This window comes from Natrix helvetica, assembly GCF_964273705.1.
Source record: "Natrix helvetica genome assembly, chromosome: 1".
Lineage (NCBI taxonomy): Eukaryota > Metazoa > Chordata > Lepidosauria > Squamata > Natricidae > Natrix > Natrix helvetica.
Window position 1 is genome coordinate 155,005,732 of NC_138548.1, and position 22,665 is coordinate 155,028,396.

The following is a 22,665-nucleotide window of genomic DNA, read 5'->3' on the forward strand; positions in this document are numbered from 1 at the left end:
TGCATATTCCCCTCCATTTCAACAAATTTCAAATCTGTTTCCTTCGTTTTAGTTTCCAAATCCAAAGCCAGATAATCAACTTTGCTGTCCACCTTAAGAACAACTTCTGACAGACCTGTGGCTAAAGTGTGTAATTTTTTATCAAGTTGATCATGTTTTTTAATGGTATCCTGAACCATTTCTTTAACCTCCTTAATTTCTTTGCGTAAAAAAGCATTTTCTTCCCTTATAAAGTCCTTGAGATCCTGATAATTTATTGTAGCACCCGGTGAAGCTTTTTTTCCCGTTGCCATAATTAATAATTCTTACAGCCGCCTCTAGCTGTCACCATTCAATTAACTTTCGTTTTCCTTAGGTATTCAGCTGTAAATTAATACTTGCAAATGTTTCTTTCTAAGTTGCTCGAAATTAAAACTTTGACATTTAAGTAGTTCAGGTTATGTAAACTGGCTTAAAGATTGTTAATAGTTAGGGTTGTTTCAGCCGTTCCGCCTTTACTGCCCCGGCTATCAGCAGGTAATTAGCTTTCGTTTTCTGTAGGTTTTCAGCTATAAATCAACGCCATTTTGAGTCCTTTGTTCTAAGCCCCCGCCTCTCGAACTCAGCAGTAGCGTTCTTTTTAAAGAGATTTTTTTTTTCTTCCCCCAATTAAAACTTAAAATACTTGCAAAAGTCTTGCTTCCTTCTTGGGATGTTAAGATGTTAAGATGTTAAGGCTGCTCCCGGCGACTGGCTCTGCTTTTTATAGCAGAGGTTATCAAAAAGGCAGGAGAATACAACAACTGCGAAGGGGGGCAAACCTCGTCTGACTCCGGACTCCGGAGGGTACACGAGGGCTCAACCCAGCAGCTGAATCTCTCCCTCATAAATTCCAAGAATTTACGAGTGTCCGAGGTGTTAAAGATCGTAAAAAAACACCTCTAACTGTCTCTTGATCTGACAGGCTCAAAGAAAAGCCTGCCATCGGCACCAGGAACAACCGGAAGGCCTTGTTTTCGTCTTTCTAATATCCAGATAAGGCAATGGCTTTATTGGCTTCAATAATTAAATATATTTCTACATTTTATTGCCATATCACCAGCAGGAGGAGGACACATGAATAATGAAAGCTATCCAAATGCTATCAGCTGCTCAACCTAGAGCTGAGATTAATAACAGCATTCATTTTTTTTTTAAAAAAAAGAATGTGGATTCTTATTGAGACTGCCTCCTGTGAAAAGATGACTGGGGAGCAGTGATTTTATAGTCTGCCATGGCTATTGTTTCACATCGAAGCAACACAATCAACCTTTAAGTGACTTGCCATCAGTGACTATTTCATTTTTAGGGAGCCTTTCAAATAAACGTGGGATACTTTAAGTAAAACAGTGGCATTAAGTTAATAGTAAGGTAATGCATACATTATCAGAGGAACATTTCTTTAGAATTATTGCTTTATGGAGTGGACGTACTCCAGCAGCAGCGGCAAAGGATAATTAGTTGTTTTCAACAAACTCTGAGGCCCAAACATCTTCCTAAAAGGAGAAGTGGACAGAGGCTTGTGGTCCATCTCAACATACAGGTAACCCTCAGGTAACCATTGGAATCGTAAACCCCAATGTCATGTGACTGTGATGCTTAACAATGGAGATTCTGACGCTTTTTGGTTGCCATTGTTAAGTGTACCACAGGGGGTCATTAGGTGAGGTCATCACATTGTCGCCACTTCTGACTTCCCCATTGACTGGGCTTTTAGGAAGCCAGCAAAAGCTGCAAATGGTTATAGCATGATCACAGTGTTGGAAGGGAAATCCATCTGGTTCCATTCCAAGTTGAGCGAAAGACACTGGAGACATGGAGGCTGATTGGAAAGAAAGGTTTATTGATGAAGCAGAACCACCAATGACATGTGATTCTGGGCCACTGACAAAATGGTTGAATGAGTCGATGAATTTTTATAGGTTTCTGTTTCTTTGAAGTTTGGACTGTTCTGGGGTGGTGCAATGAAGGGGCTTATGTTCTGAAAGGGTGTTGGGCAGTTCCTATTGTGGCTAATGGCTTTCCTCCTGTGTTGGATCTTGGGTAAGGGACTGCTTTCTAATCCTACCATTCTGCCAAGGAGTTTTGAAATATCCTGTCTTGAATGGATTACCAAATCTGCATTTCTAAAAGCTGGCCTCCTCAGTTTCTGCTTGGGGGCAGGAAGACTGAGTCTGGTTTCTGCCTCCCTTAAGAGTATGTTTCTCCATTTCTCCCCTTGGGGAGAAATATAATATCCTGACTTGAAATATTTCTCAAAATATTTCATTTTTCTGGGATGGGAGGGTTTTCTACAACGGGATGCTATGATGCCATAATTGTGAGCTGGGCACCCAGATTGCAATCATAACTGGCATAAGTGTGAGGACTGATCAAAACTACTACTCACCCAACACTGTTGTAAGTTCAAATGGTTGCTGAATAAGTGGTCATTAAATAAGGACCATCTCTATAGTTTACATGAGCTGCTCAAAGGCAATTTTAATAATCTGGTTCAGATTGGAGAGCAAATTCTGGTTCTGAAAAAACAGGTTTCTGTTCACGTAAACTCAAGTATGGCAGTTCGGAGCAACTATAGCTTTTAGTTTAAATTCAGAAACACGACTGCTGCTTCATCTCCAGAGGCCACTGATTGGTTTTTAAGAAAAAGAATTGATGCGAGATTTTCTTTTTTGCTGCTGTTGCCAAATTTGGCAATTGGTAATAGCCTGTGGATTACTGAGAGGTGTTTTATTGCTACATTACCTGTGTGTGCTCCAGGATCTGCACTACCTATTTGCTTCCTAGCTGATTTTCGTTGTCTACCTCAGAGTTGTCTTTTACAGCCTTAAACAGCTTGGGTGCCATTTACATTGCCTCTCCTAGTCTGTTCTAATCCACCTTTCAATATTTCAGCAGAGGGCTTTAGCCATGACAGACAATATTCATGAATCCATCATGAATATTCTATGCAAAGGCCTCATCAAGTGTGGCTCCTTGTCAGGAATGTCCACCTTTCTAAGTGCATTAGGAATGACAGGCAAGCCAGCTTCATTAGTTGCTCATAAGCACATCTTTCCACCCCAAATTTGGGATCCTTTTGCTGCTATTGGTTTTAGAAGTGTAGGGTTTTAAATCACCGGGCTAATGTTTTTGATTTCTAATGCTGCAAATTTGTTTCCTTCTGTAATATCCTCTAGGATGCTCTAAAATCAAAATTTAGTCATTCAGTCTGTTCTCATCATTTGCACTGAACTATAATAATGATATTTCCAGTATGGAAAATGAACCAAGACGCCATATGACTTTCTGATTTCATGCATCTTCTCTGACTTGGCAGCCAGAGGAAGTCAATAAATTCTGGGCTGTGTCTACTGGCACTTAGCAGATAAAAGCTGCCCACAAGCTAATAGACAGGGAACATCTTGAAGAAGCACTGGTGGCGGTTTTCTGTGAAAAGCAATAAGGATTTGGACCCCAAAGACCCCAAAGGAATCTGTTTAATTTTCTCTATGACTGGCAAGTATTTCTCACTGAGACCAAAGCTAGGAACAATTTAACCACCGGTTAAAGATGAAAATTACAAGCCAACATTAACAAGTCAAACCAAGCTGCTAGGACAGTACAATAGTACCATTAGAGAATCGATGTCAAAAGCTGAAATAAATACTATTGAAAAAATGCTACACCAGCCGATTCATACAAACAGAGTAATTGTTACAAAACATAGTTTACAACAACAATGAAATGAAGTTTCAATGAAACTTCATTTCAATACAAAGTTCAATACAAAGTTTCAATACAATGAAACATATTTTTGAGTAAAATATCCGGATGGATTACACCCCAGGGTTCTGAAGGAACTAGCAGATGAGATCTCAGAACCACTGAACTATATCTTTCAGAGATCCTGGAACACCGGGGAACTAACAGAGGACTGGAAAAGAGCTGATGTGGTTCCCATCTTCAAAAAAGGGAAAAAAATAGATCCAGGAAACTACAGACCTATCAGCCTGACCTCAATACCAGGAAAGATTCTGGAAAAAATAATCAAGCAACGAATTTGCGAACACCTAGAAGCAAACAAAGTAATAGCCAAAAGTCAACATGGATTTGTCAAAAACAGATCATGCCAGACTAATCTTATTGCATTCTTTGATAATGTGACAAAATTAGTGGACCAGAAGAATGCCGTTGATATAGTTTACTTGGACTTCAGTAAGGCTTTTGATAAGGTAGACCATAACCTACTACTAGATAAAGTAGAAGAATGTGGGTTAGACAGCATCACCACCAGATGGATTCGTAACTGGCTGACCAACCGCACTCAACGTGTAGTCCTCAATGGAACTGCATCTACATGGAGGGAAGTATGCAGTGGAGTACCCCAAGGCTCTGTTTTAGGCCCAGTACTCTTCAACATCTTCATCAATGATTTGGATGAGGGAATAAATGGGGAACTCATCAAATTTGCAGATGACACCAAGCTGGCAGGAATAGCCAACACTCCAGAAAATAGGCTTAAGATACAGAAGGATCTTGACAAACTTGAACATTGGGCACTATCTAATAAAATGAAATTCAATGGTGAAAAGAGTAAGGTTCTACATTTAGGCAACAAAAACGGAATGCACAGGTACAGTATAGGTGGTACCGTGCTCAATAGTAGTAACTGTGAGAGGGATCTTGGAGTTCTAGTGGACAACCATTTAAATATGAGCCAGCAGTGTGCAGCAGCTGCCAAAAAAGCCAACACAGTTCTAGGCTGCATCAACAGAGGGATAGAATCAAGATCACGTGAAGTGTTAATACCACTTTATAATGCCTTGGTAAGGCCACACTTGGAATACTGCATTCAGTTCTGGTCGCCACGATGTAAAAAAGATGTGGAGACTCTAGAAAGAGTGCAGAGAAGAGCAACAAAGATGATTAGGGGACTGGAGACTAAAACATATGAAGAACGGTTGCAGGAACTAGGTATGTCTAGCTTAAGAGAAAGAAGGACTAGGGGAGACATGATAGCAGTGTTCCAATATCTCAGGGGTTGCCACAAAGAAGAGGGAGTCAAGCTATTCTCCAAGGCACCTGTGGACAGAACAAGAAGCAATGGGTGGAAACTAATCAAGGAGAGAAGCAACTTAGAACTGAGGAGAAATTTCCTGACAGTTAGACCAATTAATCAGTGGAACAGCTTGCCTCCAGAAGTTGTGAATGCCCCAACACTGGAAGTCTTTAAGAAGATGTTGGATAGCCATTTGTCTGGAACGGTATAGGGTTTCCTGCCTAGGCAGGGGGTTGGACTAGAAGACCTTCAAGGTCCCTTCCAACTCTACTATTGTATTGTATTGTATTGTATTGTATTGTATTGTATTATTGAAGTTGACATGAAACAGCTATGTATGCTATCTGAAGAAAGAAAAAAAAAGAAGAGTTCAGTTTGATGGCAGGAAAGACACTAGATGCTATTTGGTCTTATACCTTCAAACAGAGGGAACATGGCTTAGATGTCTTTGATGTCTAGTAACACTACACAAGGCAACCTAACAATACATACAGTTAAGAAGCCGGATACAAACTCCCTACCAATTCAAGGTACTAACGGTTACAAAAGCAGGAATTATTATTGCTTGTCAGATGCATCCAACTAGGATTACTTGCCTAGTGTCATATTGTTGCACTGGGCGTCACAGTCATCTAAACTCTTTGTGACCACTGGAAAAGTATCTCCAGATGCAGGTAACATGGGTCCCCCCCCCCTCTTTCTGAATGGTTGCAAATGAAGGGACCAGGCAGTTTCTGCCAATCCCCAACTACTATGCCTGTAATGCTTTGATGGCTGTAGCCCAATGTTCATTACCATGAATTAAGAACCAATAAATACAATGAAACATATTTTTGAGTAAACATTCATGGAACTGGACTGTTAAACCTCAAGTTCTCAAAGTTTTCAAGTAACAGGACTTATATCTATGACATTTCTCAAATGAGAAGGGCGAAAAAGCATGCTTGCTGGAGTGATGGACTGGATTGTTTTTCTTTTTTAAGGCTTACAGAGTCTACAAATCAGCAGATGGAAATTTCAGCATTAGCCAGAAACAGTAATTGTGGATTCCGATGCCATTTGGTAGCAACCTTCTCCTGGGTTGGAGATTCATTCCAATGCAATCACTTGCATTGCCTAAGACTCAGCAGGCAACACTGCATAGCCTTTGCAGCTACAAAAAGGCTTGAGGTTAAAATTATACCAAAGAAAAACCTTGACCATTTTTTCTGAATCATAATGGAAAGTTCTGACAGTATCAGAAATATATACACGTATAAAAATCCATAGTGCCAGAATATTGTTGATTTTGAAAATGAATTTGTTGTTTGTAGGAAAAGGGACTAATTGGGAAATGAGCAACATATATTCTTTCCAAATATACAAATATTTCCTTTGAAAATTAAGTATCGGAAAGACTTCTTCCAACCAATGGACTAGCCTGGATCTCTGCATTATACACATTTCATTCTTTCTACTTTCATCAATATAAATCTTGCTGCCAAAAAACCCCCATACAAACATATAATCAAGGAAGACAGGGACAAAAAAAATACATTAATAGATATGAGGACACACTTAGCTCTCTAATGCTAATGTTTTTAGCCTTTATTTGATTTTTTTGTGCAGACTAAAGATATCCTTTTGCTATAGAAGAGAATAAAAATATTTCAGGGTTGAACTGTGGAGTCCTTGGTGCAGCACATGGCATCACTATAGCATGCGAATCAAGTAGAGTCCAGCAAAACATCTTAAGTAAGCTAAAAGATCCCAGAAAGGGAAAAATAACTCCATCTACAATATAGAGTGTAAGAACTGTAACAGTCACTGTGGAGGAGAGACGGCAGAAAATTAGCAGAGCACATCCATGAGCACCAAGTAGCAGTCAGAAGATATGATGAAACTCCTTAATCTCATACTACATAGACAGACTCAACCATAATTTCAACTGGGAAACTGTAAACCAATCTTAGTCCAAGCAAAATATTTTTTAAAAACCACACTAGAGAATTCCTGGAAGTTTGGCATTCAGACAAATGAGCCATCACCAGACACATAGAGATAAGCCACATTTACACACCATTCAAAATACATGATAAAAAACAATAGACCAGAGCACTCCCTCTCTCCAGCATCCTACACAGATAAGCGGGGATTAACACAAGGTAATCAATCAAGCAGAAAACAATATCCTAATGAAGGAACTACTAAGCAGAAAACCATTTTACACTGTCCAATAACCAGAGTTCTGTGAATGGTATTACAATCCATGGATACCCCTATAACTCTGGTGAAAGAGACAAAAAGGAAAAGGGAAAAGCATATTGATTGCAGTCAATAATTTGGTTTCTGTTAATTTCACACATGTAGAAAATAATTACGCCTAGTTCTAGATTAATGGTCAAAGCCTTCTGCCATGTGGATCTTGAGAATTAAATAGTAATTATTTCAAATAACAATAACAACAATGTTGTATGTCAAAATAAATACAATGAGCTATAAAGGGCAAGAAATTTTTTCCCCTTTTCATTTTGTGACAGATTGATGTCTCAATTACAGTAAATTTTATGCTGAGCCTTAATTCCATATGAAAACGGACAGTGAAAATACCTGTTTTCTGAGAGCATCAAGGCGCTTCTTCCTTTCTTCTTCTTCCTGGATTTCCTTGAAGATTGCTACTTTTTTCTCCATCAAACGCTTTTCCAACAGCTTTTGCCTAAACTGAACTCTTTGAACAAGAAATCACAAAATCAACGTCATACTATTCATCTACTGTATTTTCTCAATATTACTTTATTATTCAGCCAACTATTGGGAACAATGAAGCCCTTAATTAAAGAAGCATTGCAAACTGTCTTTTGTCTAGGAACCTTTACGTTACCTAAGTTACAATACAATGCAATTCGGATTTATTCAGGAGAAAAATATTAGGTTCAATAAGCATGCATAGGATTGGACTGCAAATGTCCTCATTTTGTAGTAAACATTATTTGTGTATGAATCAATAAATGATATGTCTTAAATTTCATTTAGGTGGCTTATCACCCAATGCACTGATAAATTTTATTGCAATTTTCCATAGTCCAGCCCCAAATAACTAACTGATACTTGATAACTGAGGAAGAATCACACACAGTCACGTCTATGCCTATGATCAAAAAACTCAGCAAGCCAAGTTCTGGCTTATCAATAACACTTACCAATAGCACTTAGACTTATATACCACTTCATAGTGCTTTACAGCTCTCTCTAAGCGGTTTAGAGTCAGCCTATTGCCCCCAAAAATCTGGCTCTTCATTTTACTGACCTTAGAAGGATGAAAGGCTGAGTCAACTATGAGCCGGTCAGGATTGAATTGCTGGCAGTGGGCAGTGAGTTAGTCCTGCAGTCAGTGGTGGGATTCAAGTAATTTAACAACCGGTTCTGTGCCCTAATAATTTCTTCCAGCAACCCATTCACAAAACCGCTCAGAAACTTAACAATTGGTTCTCCCAAAGTGGTGCGAACTTGCTGAATCCCACCACTGCCTGCAGTACTGTATCCTAACCACTGCTAACCATGGCTCTCAACGTGCTTATGTACACAGGCCCTTTTTGCAAATTTCAAAGCAAAATTTCAAAATTTCAATATTGACTGTATTCCCTATTTACGTTACTAGCAAAATATCAGCCTTAATTCAAAATAGTGACACTGGAAGCATATAAATATTAATGAAATGATACCTGGCTACAAATGGTTAGAATGAATTTTTTATACTTTTAGATAGCTACAAAATTGGTAAAATTGCCTTTATATAAGAAATAATTCCTTTATTTCTTATATAAGAAATAAGGCTGGATGAAGCAGTAAACATGTTTACTGCTTCATCCAGCCAAATCCAATATGCCCCGAGTCACTTTTGGTGAGATGGATGACTATATAAATAAATGTAACTAAATAAATAAAAGTTAAGCAACAATTACTTTTAGTGTGATTTACAGTTACCTTATTAGAGGAAGGTTGTGTAACAATAAAATAATCCTGTTAAATCAGGGTTCCTTCTAGTGGTTCAGACTATGGTATATCTAACATATTATTAATTTTAACTGAATTTTTATTTGGGACAGAATAGATATCCCTTACCAGCTAAGTCCTGGGAGTTAAATACCATCCCAATCATAATATTCTTATATAATTTCCAAAAGTAGTCAGGATCAGGGGAAAATTGATAAAAAGGAGAATCCCTTCGAATGATCCAAATAAATGATTCTTATTTCCATTATTATGTCTGGGCAATTCTACAACATCCCTAGCTCACTTTTTTAATTGTACCTTCAAAATCAGATTTCATGCTGAAGCACTATGGATTAACTCAGGGACCTGAAAATTGAGGATGTTCACAAGAATTTATAGAGATTATATAGGGAAGAAAACCAAGTGAAGAATTCACAACTTCGTATCTCATGTGACATTTACATCATGAATATAGTCTGTGATCAACAACCCATAAAAATCACAGGAACGGGCACCTGACACATCTGTAGAGTTATGCACTGATAAGTGAGCACTTTAAATAGAAATATTTATATAGATGCTACATAATTAATGGATCTCAAAAGCAGATCTATGAGGATAAGCTGTTCTGAAGCACTCAATCCTTTGTTCTGAATCTGAAAGAAGTGCAAATAAATAGCTGGAGAGAAGGGAAACTCATAACCCTTCCTTCCTCCCTCCCTCCTTTCCTTCCTTACTTCCTCCCTCCTTCCCTTCCTTCCTTCCGTTTCCCCCTTCCATCCCCTCACCTCTCCTCCTCTCTCTCCTTTCCTCCCTTCCCAAAAAAATAAACAGAGTAAAAAGACTCAAACAGAGGAAGCTATGGATATTACTGTAACCTTTCTCTATGGGCACCCTCCAAAAACGTTGGCGTTTTCCACATCAACAGAAAGTGACGAAGAAAATATAGCAAAGGAAACTCTAGGGGAGAAACGGAATGAAGTGCGTTTGATGCACAGAGGCCTCGCATTTGTGCACTCATGTCTGGCAGTTCCAGCAAATACGTTTTCAAAATCTCAGTGCGGGCAGAGGATTACCTGAGTCAGTCATGGGGGGGGGGGGGGGGCTCAGCTTCTTTCATCTGGCAATTTAGCTGGGAAAGAGAACATCTGTTGGGATTAGAAGCCAGACTACTGTAAGAAAAATCGAGGGTGGTTTCCTGTGTTACATTTCAGATGCACAAAGCGGTGGGCAAATACTACAAAGGCCCATCTAGTGAAAAAGAAAAAGGGCGAGTGGGGATGAGACGGCTGAAAAGAAGTATGTTATCTGATTTCTGCCACTGAACAGAGGAGCACGTGCTCTGTGTCGGGATGAGCATCCGTATGCCTGTGTGTGAGTAAAAAAAAAAAAAAAAGGAGGGAGGGAGAGTTGTACACCTGCTGTCGGAAATTGCCATGAGGATCATTTCACTAAAAAACATGAGCTTTCTAAATAATATGGCATGACGACTCAAGCACAGTTATGTGGAGTTGGATGCTGCAGTACCTGAGGTGAAATGGAAGCGAATGAAGATTGGCTATTCCTTCTTGAAAAGAAAGAAAACATCTTTTTTTTTTAAAAAAAAACCCTTTTATGCATAAAATAATTAAACACCACATCTTAAAAAAAACCCTTTTATGCATAAAATAATTAAACACCACATCTCAAACAATAATCCCTCTCTCTTTATTTAACTGCAGTCGCTCATCATTCTCATAGATTCACCTCAGCCCATGGATTTTGGATTTTGGCATTATTAGGAAACCATTTAACTGAAATGGTTAAAACCATTTAAGCATCCCTGAAGAAATCAAAATGTGTAGGCCCTGTTCATCACTGAACTATCATCAGTTAGTTCTTCGTTTTTTTTAGGAAGTGAAACTGACAAAATCTTTAGGTAGGACTTTAATCTCCCAATGAACTGGCGACTGGAGTGGGGACATAGCACGAGATTGATTCTTTTTTAAACTACGATCACATCTGCTCTCTAAGTACAGATCATACTCAAATGGGGGGGGGGTGGCGGACAGATATTTTAAATGCTGCTGTCTATACTAAATTGATGTATTAAATAAATAATGTAGAATTAAACAGAGCTAATTTGGTCTAGTGTTTAAGGCACCCGTAAGGGTGAAAGCAAGAGACTTTGAGTTCTAGTCCTGCCCTAGCCATGAAAACCAGCTGGGAGAGCTGAGCCAGTCCCTCTCTCTCTGCCTAACTCATCTCATAGGCTGCTGTTACGGGGGCAAATAGCAGGAGGAAGGTGCATTGGGTATGTTCACCATCTTGATTTATTTATAAAAATAGTAAAGGCAGGATATAAATAAATAAAATTAAGGAATGACAGATATAATACTAAGTAGGCTCTAAGGAGGCTCAAATGTTTCCTAAAATAGTTGTTCCAATGTTGGATCCATGGCTGTGAACCATGAGCTGCCCAATTCTGCAGGCTTCAGGGCCCACTCACTCCTCCTTTCCCCACCTGTCTGGTGCTTTCCAAATCGGAGAGATCTCAACCAGAGAGAGACCATAAAAGGAGCATGGTGAGAACTGGTCTAGAGTTGACTCTGATGCATTTAGGCTCCTAAGGTTTCTTAATTCTTTCCCATCCTCCATCTTTGGAAGTAATTTAAACCAGACATTTGCCTCATGGAACTGGCTGGAGCAGGGGTGTCAAACTCACATTGTCACGGTGGTGTCACATGACATATCAACTTCCCTCCCCCTTTGCTAAACCAGGCATGGGCATGGCCAGCGCATGATGCATCGGGCCTACTGGCCAGGAGTTTCACATCCCTGAACTGGAGGGTCCTAATTCTCTATTCATTCTCATTTTTATGTTACTAGGCTACAGAAAAGCAGGAGTTTGGAATTGTTGGAGGGTTCCAATCTCAAAGGATAAAAGATTATAATAAAAGATTGAAAAAGAAGAGAAAAAGTGCCCATAGCGCTTTATCAGATCTATAGGAAGGTTGGAGGTTATTCCTTGCTTTGAATTGAAACTGACGGAATTTGAAAGCACATAATGATAGAATTACAATAGAAAGTGATCTCTAACCTCCTGCTAATGACAGAATACTTGCATGGGATTTAAAGAGAAGGCAGCACAACTACTTATCACTGATGAGAGTCACCATCTCCAAGGCAATCTGCTAAATATTCAGCAACACTGCTGAATAGCCTATATAATCAGAAATGTATTCCTTAGATTTAACTTAAATCCCTTGTTAGAAATTTAAAATTAGGTCCTATTCCACTGAACTAGAGAGAATATATTTGTCTTATGGAACAGCCTTTCTAAAATAGTTGGATGCTACAAATCTATAGCTATAGATTTATGTAGCTCAATTATATAAGCTATCATTGAGTTATAGCAGAAGAAATCCTACTGCTTGTAATCTTGGAGAAAACAATTGCTGGTCATGGTTCATAGCACTGGGATAGATGGAAGAATAACACTAATAGAAAGACCTATGTTCATGCAAGGACATGGTAAATTGATTGGAGGTAAGTACCTACAGAAAGATATCCAGTGATCCTGGAATTATGATTCTTTACATACATTCTATACTATGCAAAATTTACCAGTATGTTGGTTCAGTTTTACATCAGTAGAAGATTGATATACAAAGGTTCACAAATCATTTTGAAACTGAAATATTTCAAGCCCAAAACATTTTGAGTTAGACACACCCGTTTGCAATTTTTTTAAAAAGCTGTCCAAGCTCACCATGTGTTTAATATTTGAAACTTACTACATATCTTTACTGGTAGGGATGGAAAAGACTTAAGTGGGCCAAATAAACTCTACCCTACAACTCTGCTTGTATCTTGACCCACAAGTACAATGGCACTTACTCCTAAGGTACTGTACAGTACATACAATCTCAGACTGAATGCATGTAATATTTTTTTCCCTTCCAGATAAGATTTTTGATATGGAATTACCCTGCTTGATTCATGGCATTTTTACTGGGAGCCAAAATAATACATTTTGCATGTGTAACTACTAGAATGTTTTCCCACTATTTCTTCTATATCTTTTCTTTTCATCCCAAATCCATTAAAGAGTGAAAGAAACCGTCTTTTGATAAGGAGTTTCAGGAACATTCTGTTTAAAATCACATTGTGCTTTTGAGCGTTATAAGATAAATAAAAAAGCAATACTTTTAAAAGAAAATGTATTAAAATATCTCCAGGTAGATTTTTTTCCCCCTGATACATTTACCTCTCTTTGTCTTTAATGATCTGCTCAGCCATTAATTTCTTAAATTCTGCCAAACGCAGGAGGTCTTTTGCTTCCCTTTCTTGCCACTTGCGCTGTTTTTCAGCCCAAAATTTTTTCACCTAAGAACACAAGGCCATTAAAAATCTGGTAGGGGAGAGGGGAAGGAGAAACCTAACACTGGCTAATCACTACCTTGGTATCTCTAAAAACAGTTTCACTCATCCATACTATACTGATATCTGTTTGACTGCCCAATCACAATCTCAAATACAAATAAGAAAAGCTGGTTTGAAGACTTGCTACTCTGAACTTATTACACTTCTATAGTTTCGTTTCATCTCCCCTTTCCGGTAGAGGTTTATAGTACTACGTCTTTGCATGTATTATATGTTATATTATTGCACATATCAAAAATACTATCTCAAAATTCAGAAACCTAACTCAAGGGAAATAAACCCTTCAATATTTAAAAGCTTATAACAGTAAATTCCAAAGGTCATCCCAACAAAGGAAATGCTAGATGTGAGTATGTGAATGAAATTGCCACAGAAACAGAATGATGGCCAATTGGATGGTGTTCTTTGTCTTCTTTTAAAAATAGGCCTGCAGCAGATTGACCATGGGCAAAAGTCACAGAAGGTAGACAAGGCAAGAGGGACAACATTTGGATCAGCAGCAATAAAAGCAAACAGAACTCAAGAGTCTGTACTAAAATATGGAAAAGATACATGGAAAATGTTCCAACATAGCTAGTAGTTTTGGTCCAATGTTTACAGAATGAATCCAACAAGTGTGGATGTGTTTGCTTTGAGCAAAGGCTAATTAACTGCACAAACATATCCTCTACTGCAGAAGAAAACAACTCACAATAGAGAGATACGAAAGGTTAATTAAATGGAAATAAACAATTCTTCTGTTGAATAAACCCAAAGGGGTGGGATATCCAATTTCTGTCTCCTACTAAACTCTTTGAATTTCTTTAAAGTAATCAAGCAGCACTTTCTACAGGCTCTGTGGGCTGTCATAGTTTGAATGAACTAGTAATAATAGAAACTCATGTAAGAGACCACTTCCAAATATTTCCATCTCCAAAAAACTCACTGTAGCCATGCATGCAGAAGCTCCAGCAAAGCAGCCAGCAGCTAAACATGAGTGAATGGACCTTCACATCCACACACAAGGTAGGGCTTTGAAAGTCCATCCTGATGCCATTTGGGCCGGTGCAAATATAGGCTTCTGGCATTCAGCTCCAACAATGCAGCTCTTGATCCCAACTTTTTAAGAAGAGATTGGATAACCATTTGTCTGAAGTGGTGTAGGGTTTCCTGCCTAGGCAGGGGGTTGGACTAGAAGACCTTCCAACTCTGCTATTGTATTGTATTGTATAAAAGTCCAGCCAGTGATTTCACAAGGGCTTGAAAACACACTGCTGTAAATTTTTGAGAGGTGGGAACAGAATTTTTTTGACGGGGGGGAGTCATTCTCACCCCCACCCACCCCCACCTCCCACTGCATCCCATCTTCATCTAGTCTTTCTTCAAAGTTGTTTGTTTGGTCTACAGGACTCAATGATCCAGTCAATTGGCGTATGTAATATAAAATGTTGGAAGTAACTTAGCCAATATATTCCTGCAATGAAATCTACTGAACCATCTGATTGTATCAAAGCCTGGGCTTATACTGTACTTTTGGTATAAGCTTTTCTATGTGTGATCCAAGGAACCACTGCCTCCTTCAGACTTTGCCTGTGAGGTCAGTGAGCATTGGTGCATTGCAGCAGATAAGAAGACAGTTGGGATTGGAGCTGAATGCCAGAACAAGACAGATACATGTAGTGAGACTAGCATGAATTTGAGGCCCTGCTGCACATGAGTTTCTGAATCATGTAATAGGAGATTTTGAAGGATATATTCTCATCTGTCCCTTTAAATGGAGGGGAAAAGAGAGAGAGAAACACAGAGAGGGGGCAGGAGGAGAGGGAAAGGGAGGGAGTTAGATGGTAGAAAGACAGCAGTCTTTCAAGATTTGCCCACATCTCACGTTACCATTATTTTATTTACAAATCCAGTGAGGGATACCAGTAAGGAAAGCTGCTTCAATATGCACACTGCATCTTGGAGATGGTTCAAATAATTTTAATAGAGAACATCCTGATGTTAATTTCTCTCTACAGCATGGAAGCATCTGTCAAAAATTATTCCCATATTGATATTTCTCCCCCAAAAGATAGTACTAGAACAGGCTGGAAGTGCCAACTGTTACATTTAATAAAGAACTTTTTTGTTTTGTTACTCCTTCAATCTGACCTTTTTTTATAATCCCATATAAAATATTGCATACGAATAACCAATGATGGCAGATATTTTTTCCATTATACAGCAATTAGTTCAGCAATTATCTTTGCAGTTGCCAGAAAGATTGAAGGATTGTGAACTGCAAAACTGTTCTATTTGTTTCCCTGAAAACGAAAGCTGGTACTATACCTATAGATCATTAGATGTCTGTCTATCTCCCTATCTACCATAGCATGTAACATTCCTAAGAGGAACAAAACAGTGATTACTTCCAAAGCTCTTGATTTATAATATTTACCCTAGACAGGGAGTGAAAGATAAATCATTCAGTTAAAATTAAGGTGCCAAATATGCTCCAATTTTTTTTATAACAAAACGAAATTAAAAGCTTTATTAAAAAAACACAATACGCACAGTTCGTATTAATGTATTCAGCAAACAGGACAGTTAAGGATATAAAAGTTTTCTGGTTTTATCGTGCTACTTTATAAAATCTGAGCACATCTATCTTGTCCATTTACTGAAGCTCCAACAGATTATCTATCTTTTTGAAGAGCTTTCAAAGTCAGACTTACACTAGATGGCAATCTTTGCTCTAAATGGGTATCTACAGATCTGCTGGGCTATTCCAATAAAAGGAAGGAGATGAACGTTGCAAACACTGATCTCTAAAAAATCTCTGGTGCATATGACTCTCCAACTAGATTTAAAATCTCTGTACAATATTTTCAAATGGAATTCTTGCATTACATTTCCAGGCCCACCTAAACCATTCATAAAAGTTTTCTTCTATGGTTAATTTCAACAGTGGAACTAAGAGCTTCAAAAGGAAACTCAAGCAACTTACATAAATGAGATGAGGGGAAGATCTATTTTGAGATTTGAAGACCTTATAGCTCAGTTGTTCATAAAAATCAACTCATTCAAAATGAAATTATTACATTTTAAAGATCAATTTATCAATCATGTTTAGACAAAAGCGTTTCCACAAATGCTGGTGTTTTAGCAGACAGATGGTTATCAGTATAGGGTTACCTAATTCTTAAATATTAATCTTAAGTAAAATATTTAACACTGATGTTTACCTATAATGAGTTATCTGATATTTAACAATTAACTATAAGTTAGCAATATATAACATATATTAAGGTACCTCAAATGGGATAACTTATTGAAATTGTCCCAAATTTGTGAACCACGATTCCTATGGAATTGAAATTTGGCAAATTTCATAATACTTTTATGATAAACATCATCACGAAAGTTTATGACATAATACAAAATGTTGTATTATTTTTCCTCTGCTATAGTTTAACTGTGTTATACAGTTCAATGTGGGCTGTTTTCAATGCAGATACATCTCTGAATGTATCCCAACTTTTCCAGTTACAGGTTCTGTCATTGTTGAAAGCACTAAGGAATCTGTTAAGGATTGACCCAAAAGGTCACAGGTTATGTAGTGTGTATCTGTGTGTATGCACACAGTGAGTGTATGTGTATATATACCGGTTTGATGTACTATTTAAGGTATCAGGACAGAAACCAGCGACTATTAGTTCTAGTCAGTGGTGAGAGTCAATTAATTTAACAACCGGTTCTCTGCCTTATTGACCAGCTGGGTAGGCATGGCTCAGTGGTCATGTGACTGGGTGGGCATGGCCAACTCAATGTCACTCAGGTCGACGGGCACTTCACCTTAGCTGTTACAATGTAATAAGGATTAACCAGAGAGGCAGTTTCTGTAAACAGGGCAATAAAGGTTAGGCTAGAAACAACACCAGAATGTTGCCTTCCTTACAGGATTAGCCCTGTAAAGTGGAAGAAAACAAAATGTGATTTCTTCCAACAACCGGTTCTCCAAACTGCTTAGAAAGTTAACAACCAGTTCTCCCGAATAGGTGTAAACTGGCTGAATCCCACCACTGATTCTAGTCCCGGCTTAGGCACAAAGCCAACTGATGACCTTGGGCTAGTCACTATCTCTCAGCTTTAGGAAGTAGACAATAGCTAGAAGGAGGAAAATCTTGCCAAAAAACTACAGTGACTTGTCTGGACATTCGCCAAGAATCAGATGTGATTGAACAGAAGAAATCTATATATCCTCCAGTTATAACCAGCTTTCTACTAAATATCACTGGACATATTTTAAGTCATAATAAAATCCAACCTGCTTCATTAATCGGCTTGTTATACATAATACTGCCTAAGAGATAAATCATTCTCATAAAACATTCAAGGGTCAACAGACTTTGGGAATTATCAGAATATAAATCCTATACTTGCTCTAACTTTACACTGTAGCACAGTAATGGTTCTATATAGCAAAGATACTTATGGATTTAATTGGATTTATTCATTTTAATAAGGTTTAGTTGGCTTTCTAAAATGTTATATTTGGTCTATATAATCTGAGTGGGGGTTTTATGATAATTTCATACGATCTGCTGAATGATGGTGACTCAGAAAAAAATAAAAATAAAAATCCTCTGATAGGATTCTAGATTATTTATATATTTTAAAAGAAATTCCAGTGTGGAATTTTTGAGTAGAGTTACTTTTTAGAGACTTATAGTATCTACTGTGCATTGTCTACACCAGGGGTGTCAAACTCAAGGGCCGGGGGATGGATCTGGCCCATGGGGTACTTAGACCTGGGCCATGGGGCCATTCTGGAAACAGCAAAGGACCAGCCCACAGTGCCTCTGCCAGCAAAAATGGAGCACGGAAGGGCTGCATGCAGCCCTCCTGAGCTCCGTTTTCACTGGCAGAGGGTTGCAGGAGGCTATCCCAGCCAAAAAGGGAGCTTGGGAGCCTATTTACAATGGTAGAGAGCTCAGGCCACCACAACATGAGTGATGTGGCGCAGGACACGCCCACCCTGGCCAAACCCATCCTGGCCCTTCAAGGTCAAACACAACCCTGATGCAGCCCTCAATAAAATTGAGTTTGACAGCCCCGGTCTACATCTATATGGCCTCTGGGTTAGTATCTATGGAAGTTGCTTTCATTTTCCATGCTGCTACCATGTCAAGCAGCCCTAAAATCTTTTTCCATTAAAAATATAATGTTCAATGTTTTATGTATGGGAGTTGAGAGGAGACAGACTGTATGAATAGGTTTCAAGCATTGTATGTCTGTTCCCTTACTTGTAGGTTTACTCTTTTGCCTTCATGAAGGGGAGAAGATGACCGATTTCTATGGAGATAATATTATTTGGAAAATTACAGAGGCATCCATTTTACTTAAAGAGCAACTAAATGATAATTCCTGCCAGGAATGAATATAAACCCCCCAAATAATCAATGGCAACTCAGTATTAGGGCATATGCACTTTTCATTGTGGCAGAACTAGAGACAGGTGTTAAAATTCAAACTAATCAAATTCAGTCTGGTTATGTGGGCTATAAGTTGGTGAAGTGGTTTATTTTGTATGACAACTGCTTTCATAGTGTCAAAACCTATCCTGATCAAGGCAGAACGTGAAGCCTATAAAACAGTTAGAAAATGTATGTCATGCTGCAGCATTATAGTGCTGTTCATAATAATATGTATTAATGTGGCATGCATCATCTTAAATGTGGCACTCCAGAACCTAGCGGTAGTACAGACATAGGCATAAAATCCCTCTATAAGTTATTTGCTGAGCCCGTCAGACTTCTAAAATTATTCAGAAGAGGTCCTTTGGAATGACTAGGAGTGAGACTTTTTAAAACAGTCATGTCTTTTTTCAGGTTTCTCTATAAGACTGAAAAAAATTGTGATTGCTCTAGGACATCAACAATTCAAGCAGTTGGGCCTTTATTCAACTCATTAAATCAAGTACATTATTCTCCAGGTTTGTACAGAAGTCTGAAAAAGAAGACATGGGTGCTTTAAAGATATGCTATACTCACACACTTCTCAAGGGATCTTTTCTAAATTATTTTCAAACCATGGACAACCTTAATGTTTACTACAACTGTTTCCAGTTACAAATATACTAATGTGAGCAATCTGGAAGATCTTAAGCAAATGGCTTCTCTTTGCCTACTATAAAGCTAACACTAAGGAAAGTTGCCTGCTTTGATATCTTGGAATATCTGAAATTGTAAATAACAGTTAACAGTTTTTTTCTAATGTAGGGACCAACAAACATAGAAAAATAGTTGAAATCTTACAGGATTACCAAAATCTTGTGAAATATGATCACCTCATTGCCAAGCTGAGAGGAATTTAACATTTTTGGGATATTGCAGCTTTTAATTAATAATCTTTAAGATGTATAATTTATGAGAGGTACTACAGACAACACATGACCCTTTGCAGGTGGTTGCACTACTACCAAGATTCCCAAAGTGCATTCTGGACAAAGTTAAATCTAGTTCACTTCATAGCCACATGAACAAAATAAGAATGAAAAAAATGGCTAATCTGAGCAAGCTGGAAAAGTAGTAAGAACACAGCATCTACAGGGCTCAACTAATTACTTACAAAATTTATATTATACTATGTTGTCATATCTTTAAAAAACAACCTCATTTGCAATCAAAAAATATCTCTTAGATATATTTGGAGAGATCTAAACTGTCCATGAAGCAATATAAAAAACTAAGGTCTCAGGGAAAAAAACAACTCAGCCAAAAAGTGCCAATGTGCATGAAAAAGCTTCCACATATCCTGGGATTCAAACCAGGAAAACAAAAATTATTCTTTTAATCCTAAATATGTGCGCTATCTCTATAAAGGTAGTTTTAGAAATGATAATAAAATTGCAGTCATGAAATGTTCTTCTTGCCATTCTTTTCTCCTCTTCTGAAAAATCTGGTTTTAATGTTTCACAAGAATCAATGCTAGGTTTTTTTTCAGCATGAAGTACCATTATTTTTGTCTCCAAATAGACGTATGATTGCTTTTTCCTTCACCGGTGAATTCATTTTGTGAAAGAAGAAATTCTTTGCATCCACTAATCATATTTATTTCAGTGAGTCTTGAAAAAAGTGATAAAGGCACTCTTTCTTTAAAAAGGGATTATTTACAGTTAACCTTCACCCTCTCAAACCAAAACAAGAAAAGAATAAGTCACCTAAAATAAAGCTCTACACTTTACCTGATTTTATTTTTGTTATAACTTATCCGGCAATAAAAACACTGAACTGTACTGTGAGAGCCCGGGAATCCCATTCTGAAAGGCTGCTTTTAAACAAGGCATCTGACCCTTCAAATGTAGAAGATGATGTTTAGTAAAAAAAGAATAATAATAATAATAATTTTACTTAATAGCTCCCATTGTGGTAATGGCATTCTGAAGAGCCATATAATACATGCTGTAATTCCAACAATCCTCTTTTTCATATTTCTCTCTCTTGGAGGCTGCTGATTGCTTGCCTTCTGGATTCTGCTTCTCAAAGGATCAGAAAAAGGAAGGCTAATAATGCGAACAGACTTCCTGAGACCCAGTTCAGGCGTTTGCCCCTGTCTTTGCTACTGGGCATCAGGCCCACTGTTCCCCGAAGCGGTCTCTGCGATGCTTCATTTGCTTTGTGCAGGCATTACCCCGGGAAAGCTTATTTGGTGCATTGCAGCATACCTTTGCTGCTGCATTGCAAACCACTCTGGTCTTTGCCACGGTTGCTCTTGACAGCAAAAATCTGCCTCTCGCTGGCTTCTCTGCTTTCTCTCTCTCTGTGAGAGTACAGTAGGCATATGCCTGCAAGCGTGCTCTTCATAATAGGGTCTTTTTTTTTCAATGGGGGGGGGGAGTGGGGCGGGGAGACTTAACATGGCTGTGAAAAAGTCAAGAGTTTTCAAAACTGCAAAATATACTGGCCTGGCTGATATCCACTAAGCACTCATTAATCTCTGTAATAATCCTTAAGACTGCTTACAAGGGTATAAAGTATCCAGATCAATTAACGTTTTAAATATATTAAAGCATTTAAAATGTGCAGGTGCATGCACACACACACACACACACACACACACACACACACAGATTGCATACTTTTTCTTTATCCTCGGCTCTTTGAAGCCATTCTTTCTCTTTCCGAAACTTCTCCTTTTCATCATCTTCTTCTTTTCTTCGGGCGGCAATTGCAGCTTCCAGCCGGGCAGCCTCCTCTTGCTGAGCACGCCACAACAGCACCTTCAGACAAATTGAGACAACCCCAAAATTTCTATTTGCTCATGTTTTAGAAGTTTGCCCCCACCCACTAGTGGGAATACATCCCAATTCACTTTGGGCAAACGTTGTTTCCATGTTTGACGTATCCCTACCACTCCGGACGGCCACCACTCTTGCCCCTTTTTACACACCCTGCACAAACATATATTTAAAAATGGTGGGTTTAGACAGTTGCAGCTATCATCTTCACCTTTTTGACTGCCCACTCCCGCCCTGCATACCTCCAACTCTTGCAAACTCATGGTAGCAGGTGTGTTCTGGAATCAGGGAGTGAAGAAAGCAATTGAGTATAAAATCCTCACAGGATCACTCTAGGTGTGAAGCAGAAGTGGGTTCCTACCGGTTCGCACCGGTTCAGTGGAACCGGTCGTGGAAATGGCTACTGAGTCTCCAAACTAGTAGGGACAGCATGCTCACCACGCCTGTGAACCGGTTTCCCGATCGCCATGACATCTTTTTTTGGCCTTTCTAAATGTTCCACGCATGCGCAAACCTATTTATAAGCAACTGTGCACGCGTGCAGAACGCACATCAGGTGCACACACACAAAATCATGTGTGCACCGAATCGGCAGTAATGCTGGCAGAAACCCACCCCTGGTGTGAAGGTCATGCCAGCTACCTATCTAAAGCAAGAAGGCACCTCTTTAAGGCAGCAACAGTACAGGTAGTCCTCACCTTACAACCACAATGGAGCCCCAAATTTCCCTTGCTAAGCAAGGCAGCTGTTAAGTGAGCTGTGTCTCAAAGGTTGATGAGTTTTATAGTCACCTTCAATCAGAAATTGACAGAACATGCAAGCAAGATGGGCTGTTTGTTTCTGTAGAGTGGGATGCCAAAGTTGGAAATATTAAGGAGGAAATCATAATATAACTATATGGTCTAGGGAATTGAAATAAAGCTGGACAACTTCTCAATTTCTACTAATCCTT

At 38.6% G+C, this 22,665-nt stretch overlaps 1 protein-coding gene across 6 annotated transcripts in view; it reads right to left on the bottom strand.

The window, feature by feature from the left end:
• CCDC148 (coiled-coil domain containing 148) overlaps positions 1-22,665 on the bottom strand; it is a 182,825-nt gene that overhangs the window by 8,541 nt on the left and 151,619 nt on the right. For all 6 annotated transcript variants that reach the window (XM_081948672.1, XM_081948671.1, XM_081948674.1 and 3 more), the window contains 3 exons: positions 21,555-21,695; positions 13,281-13,399; positions 7,649-7,766 (listed from right to left, as the gene is read on the bottom strand). In XM_081948672.1, the coding sequence (XP_081804798.1) occupies positions 7,649-7,766; positions 13,281-13,399; positions 21,555-21,695 (378 nt within the window). The remainder of the gene's footprint in view (positions 1-7,648; positions 7,767-13,280; positions 13,400-21,554; positions 21,696-22,665) is intronic.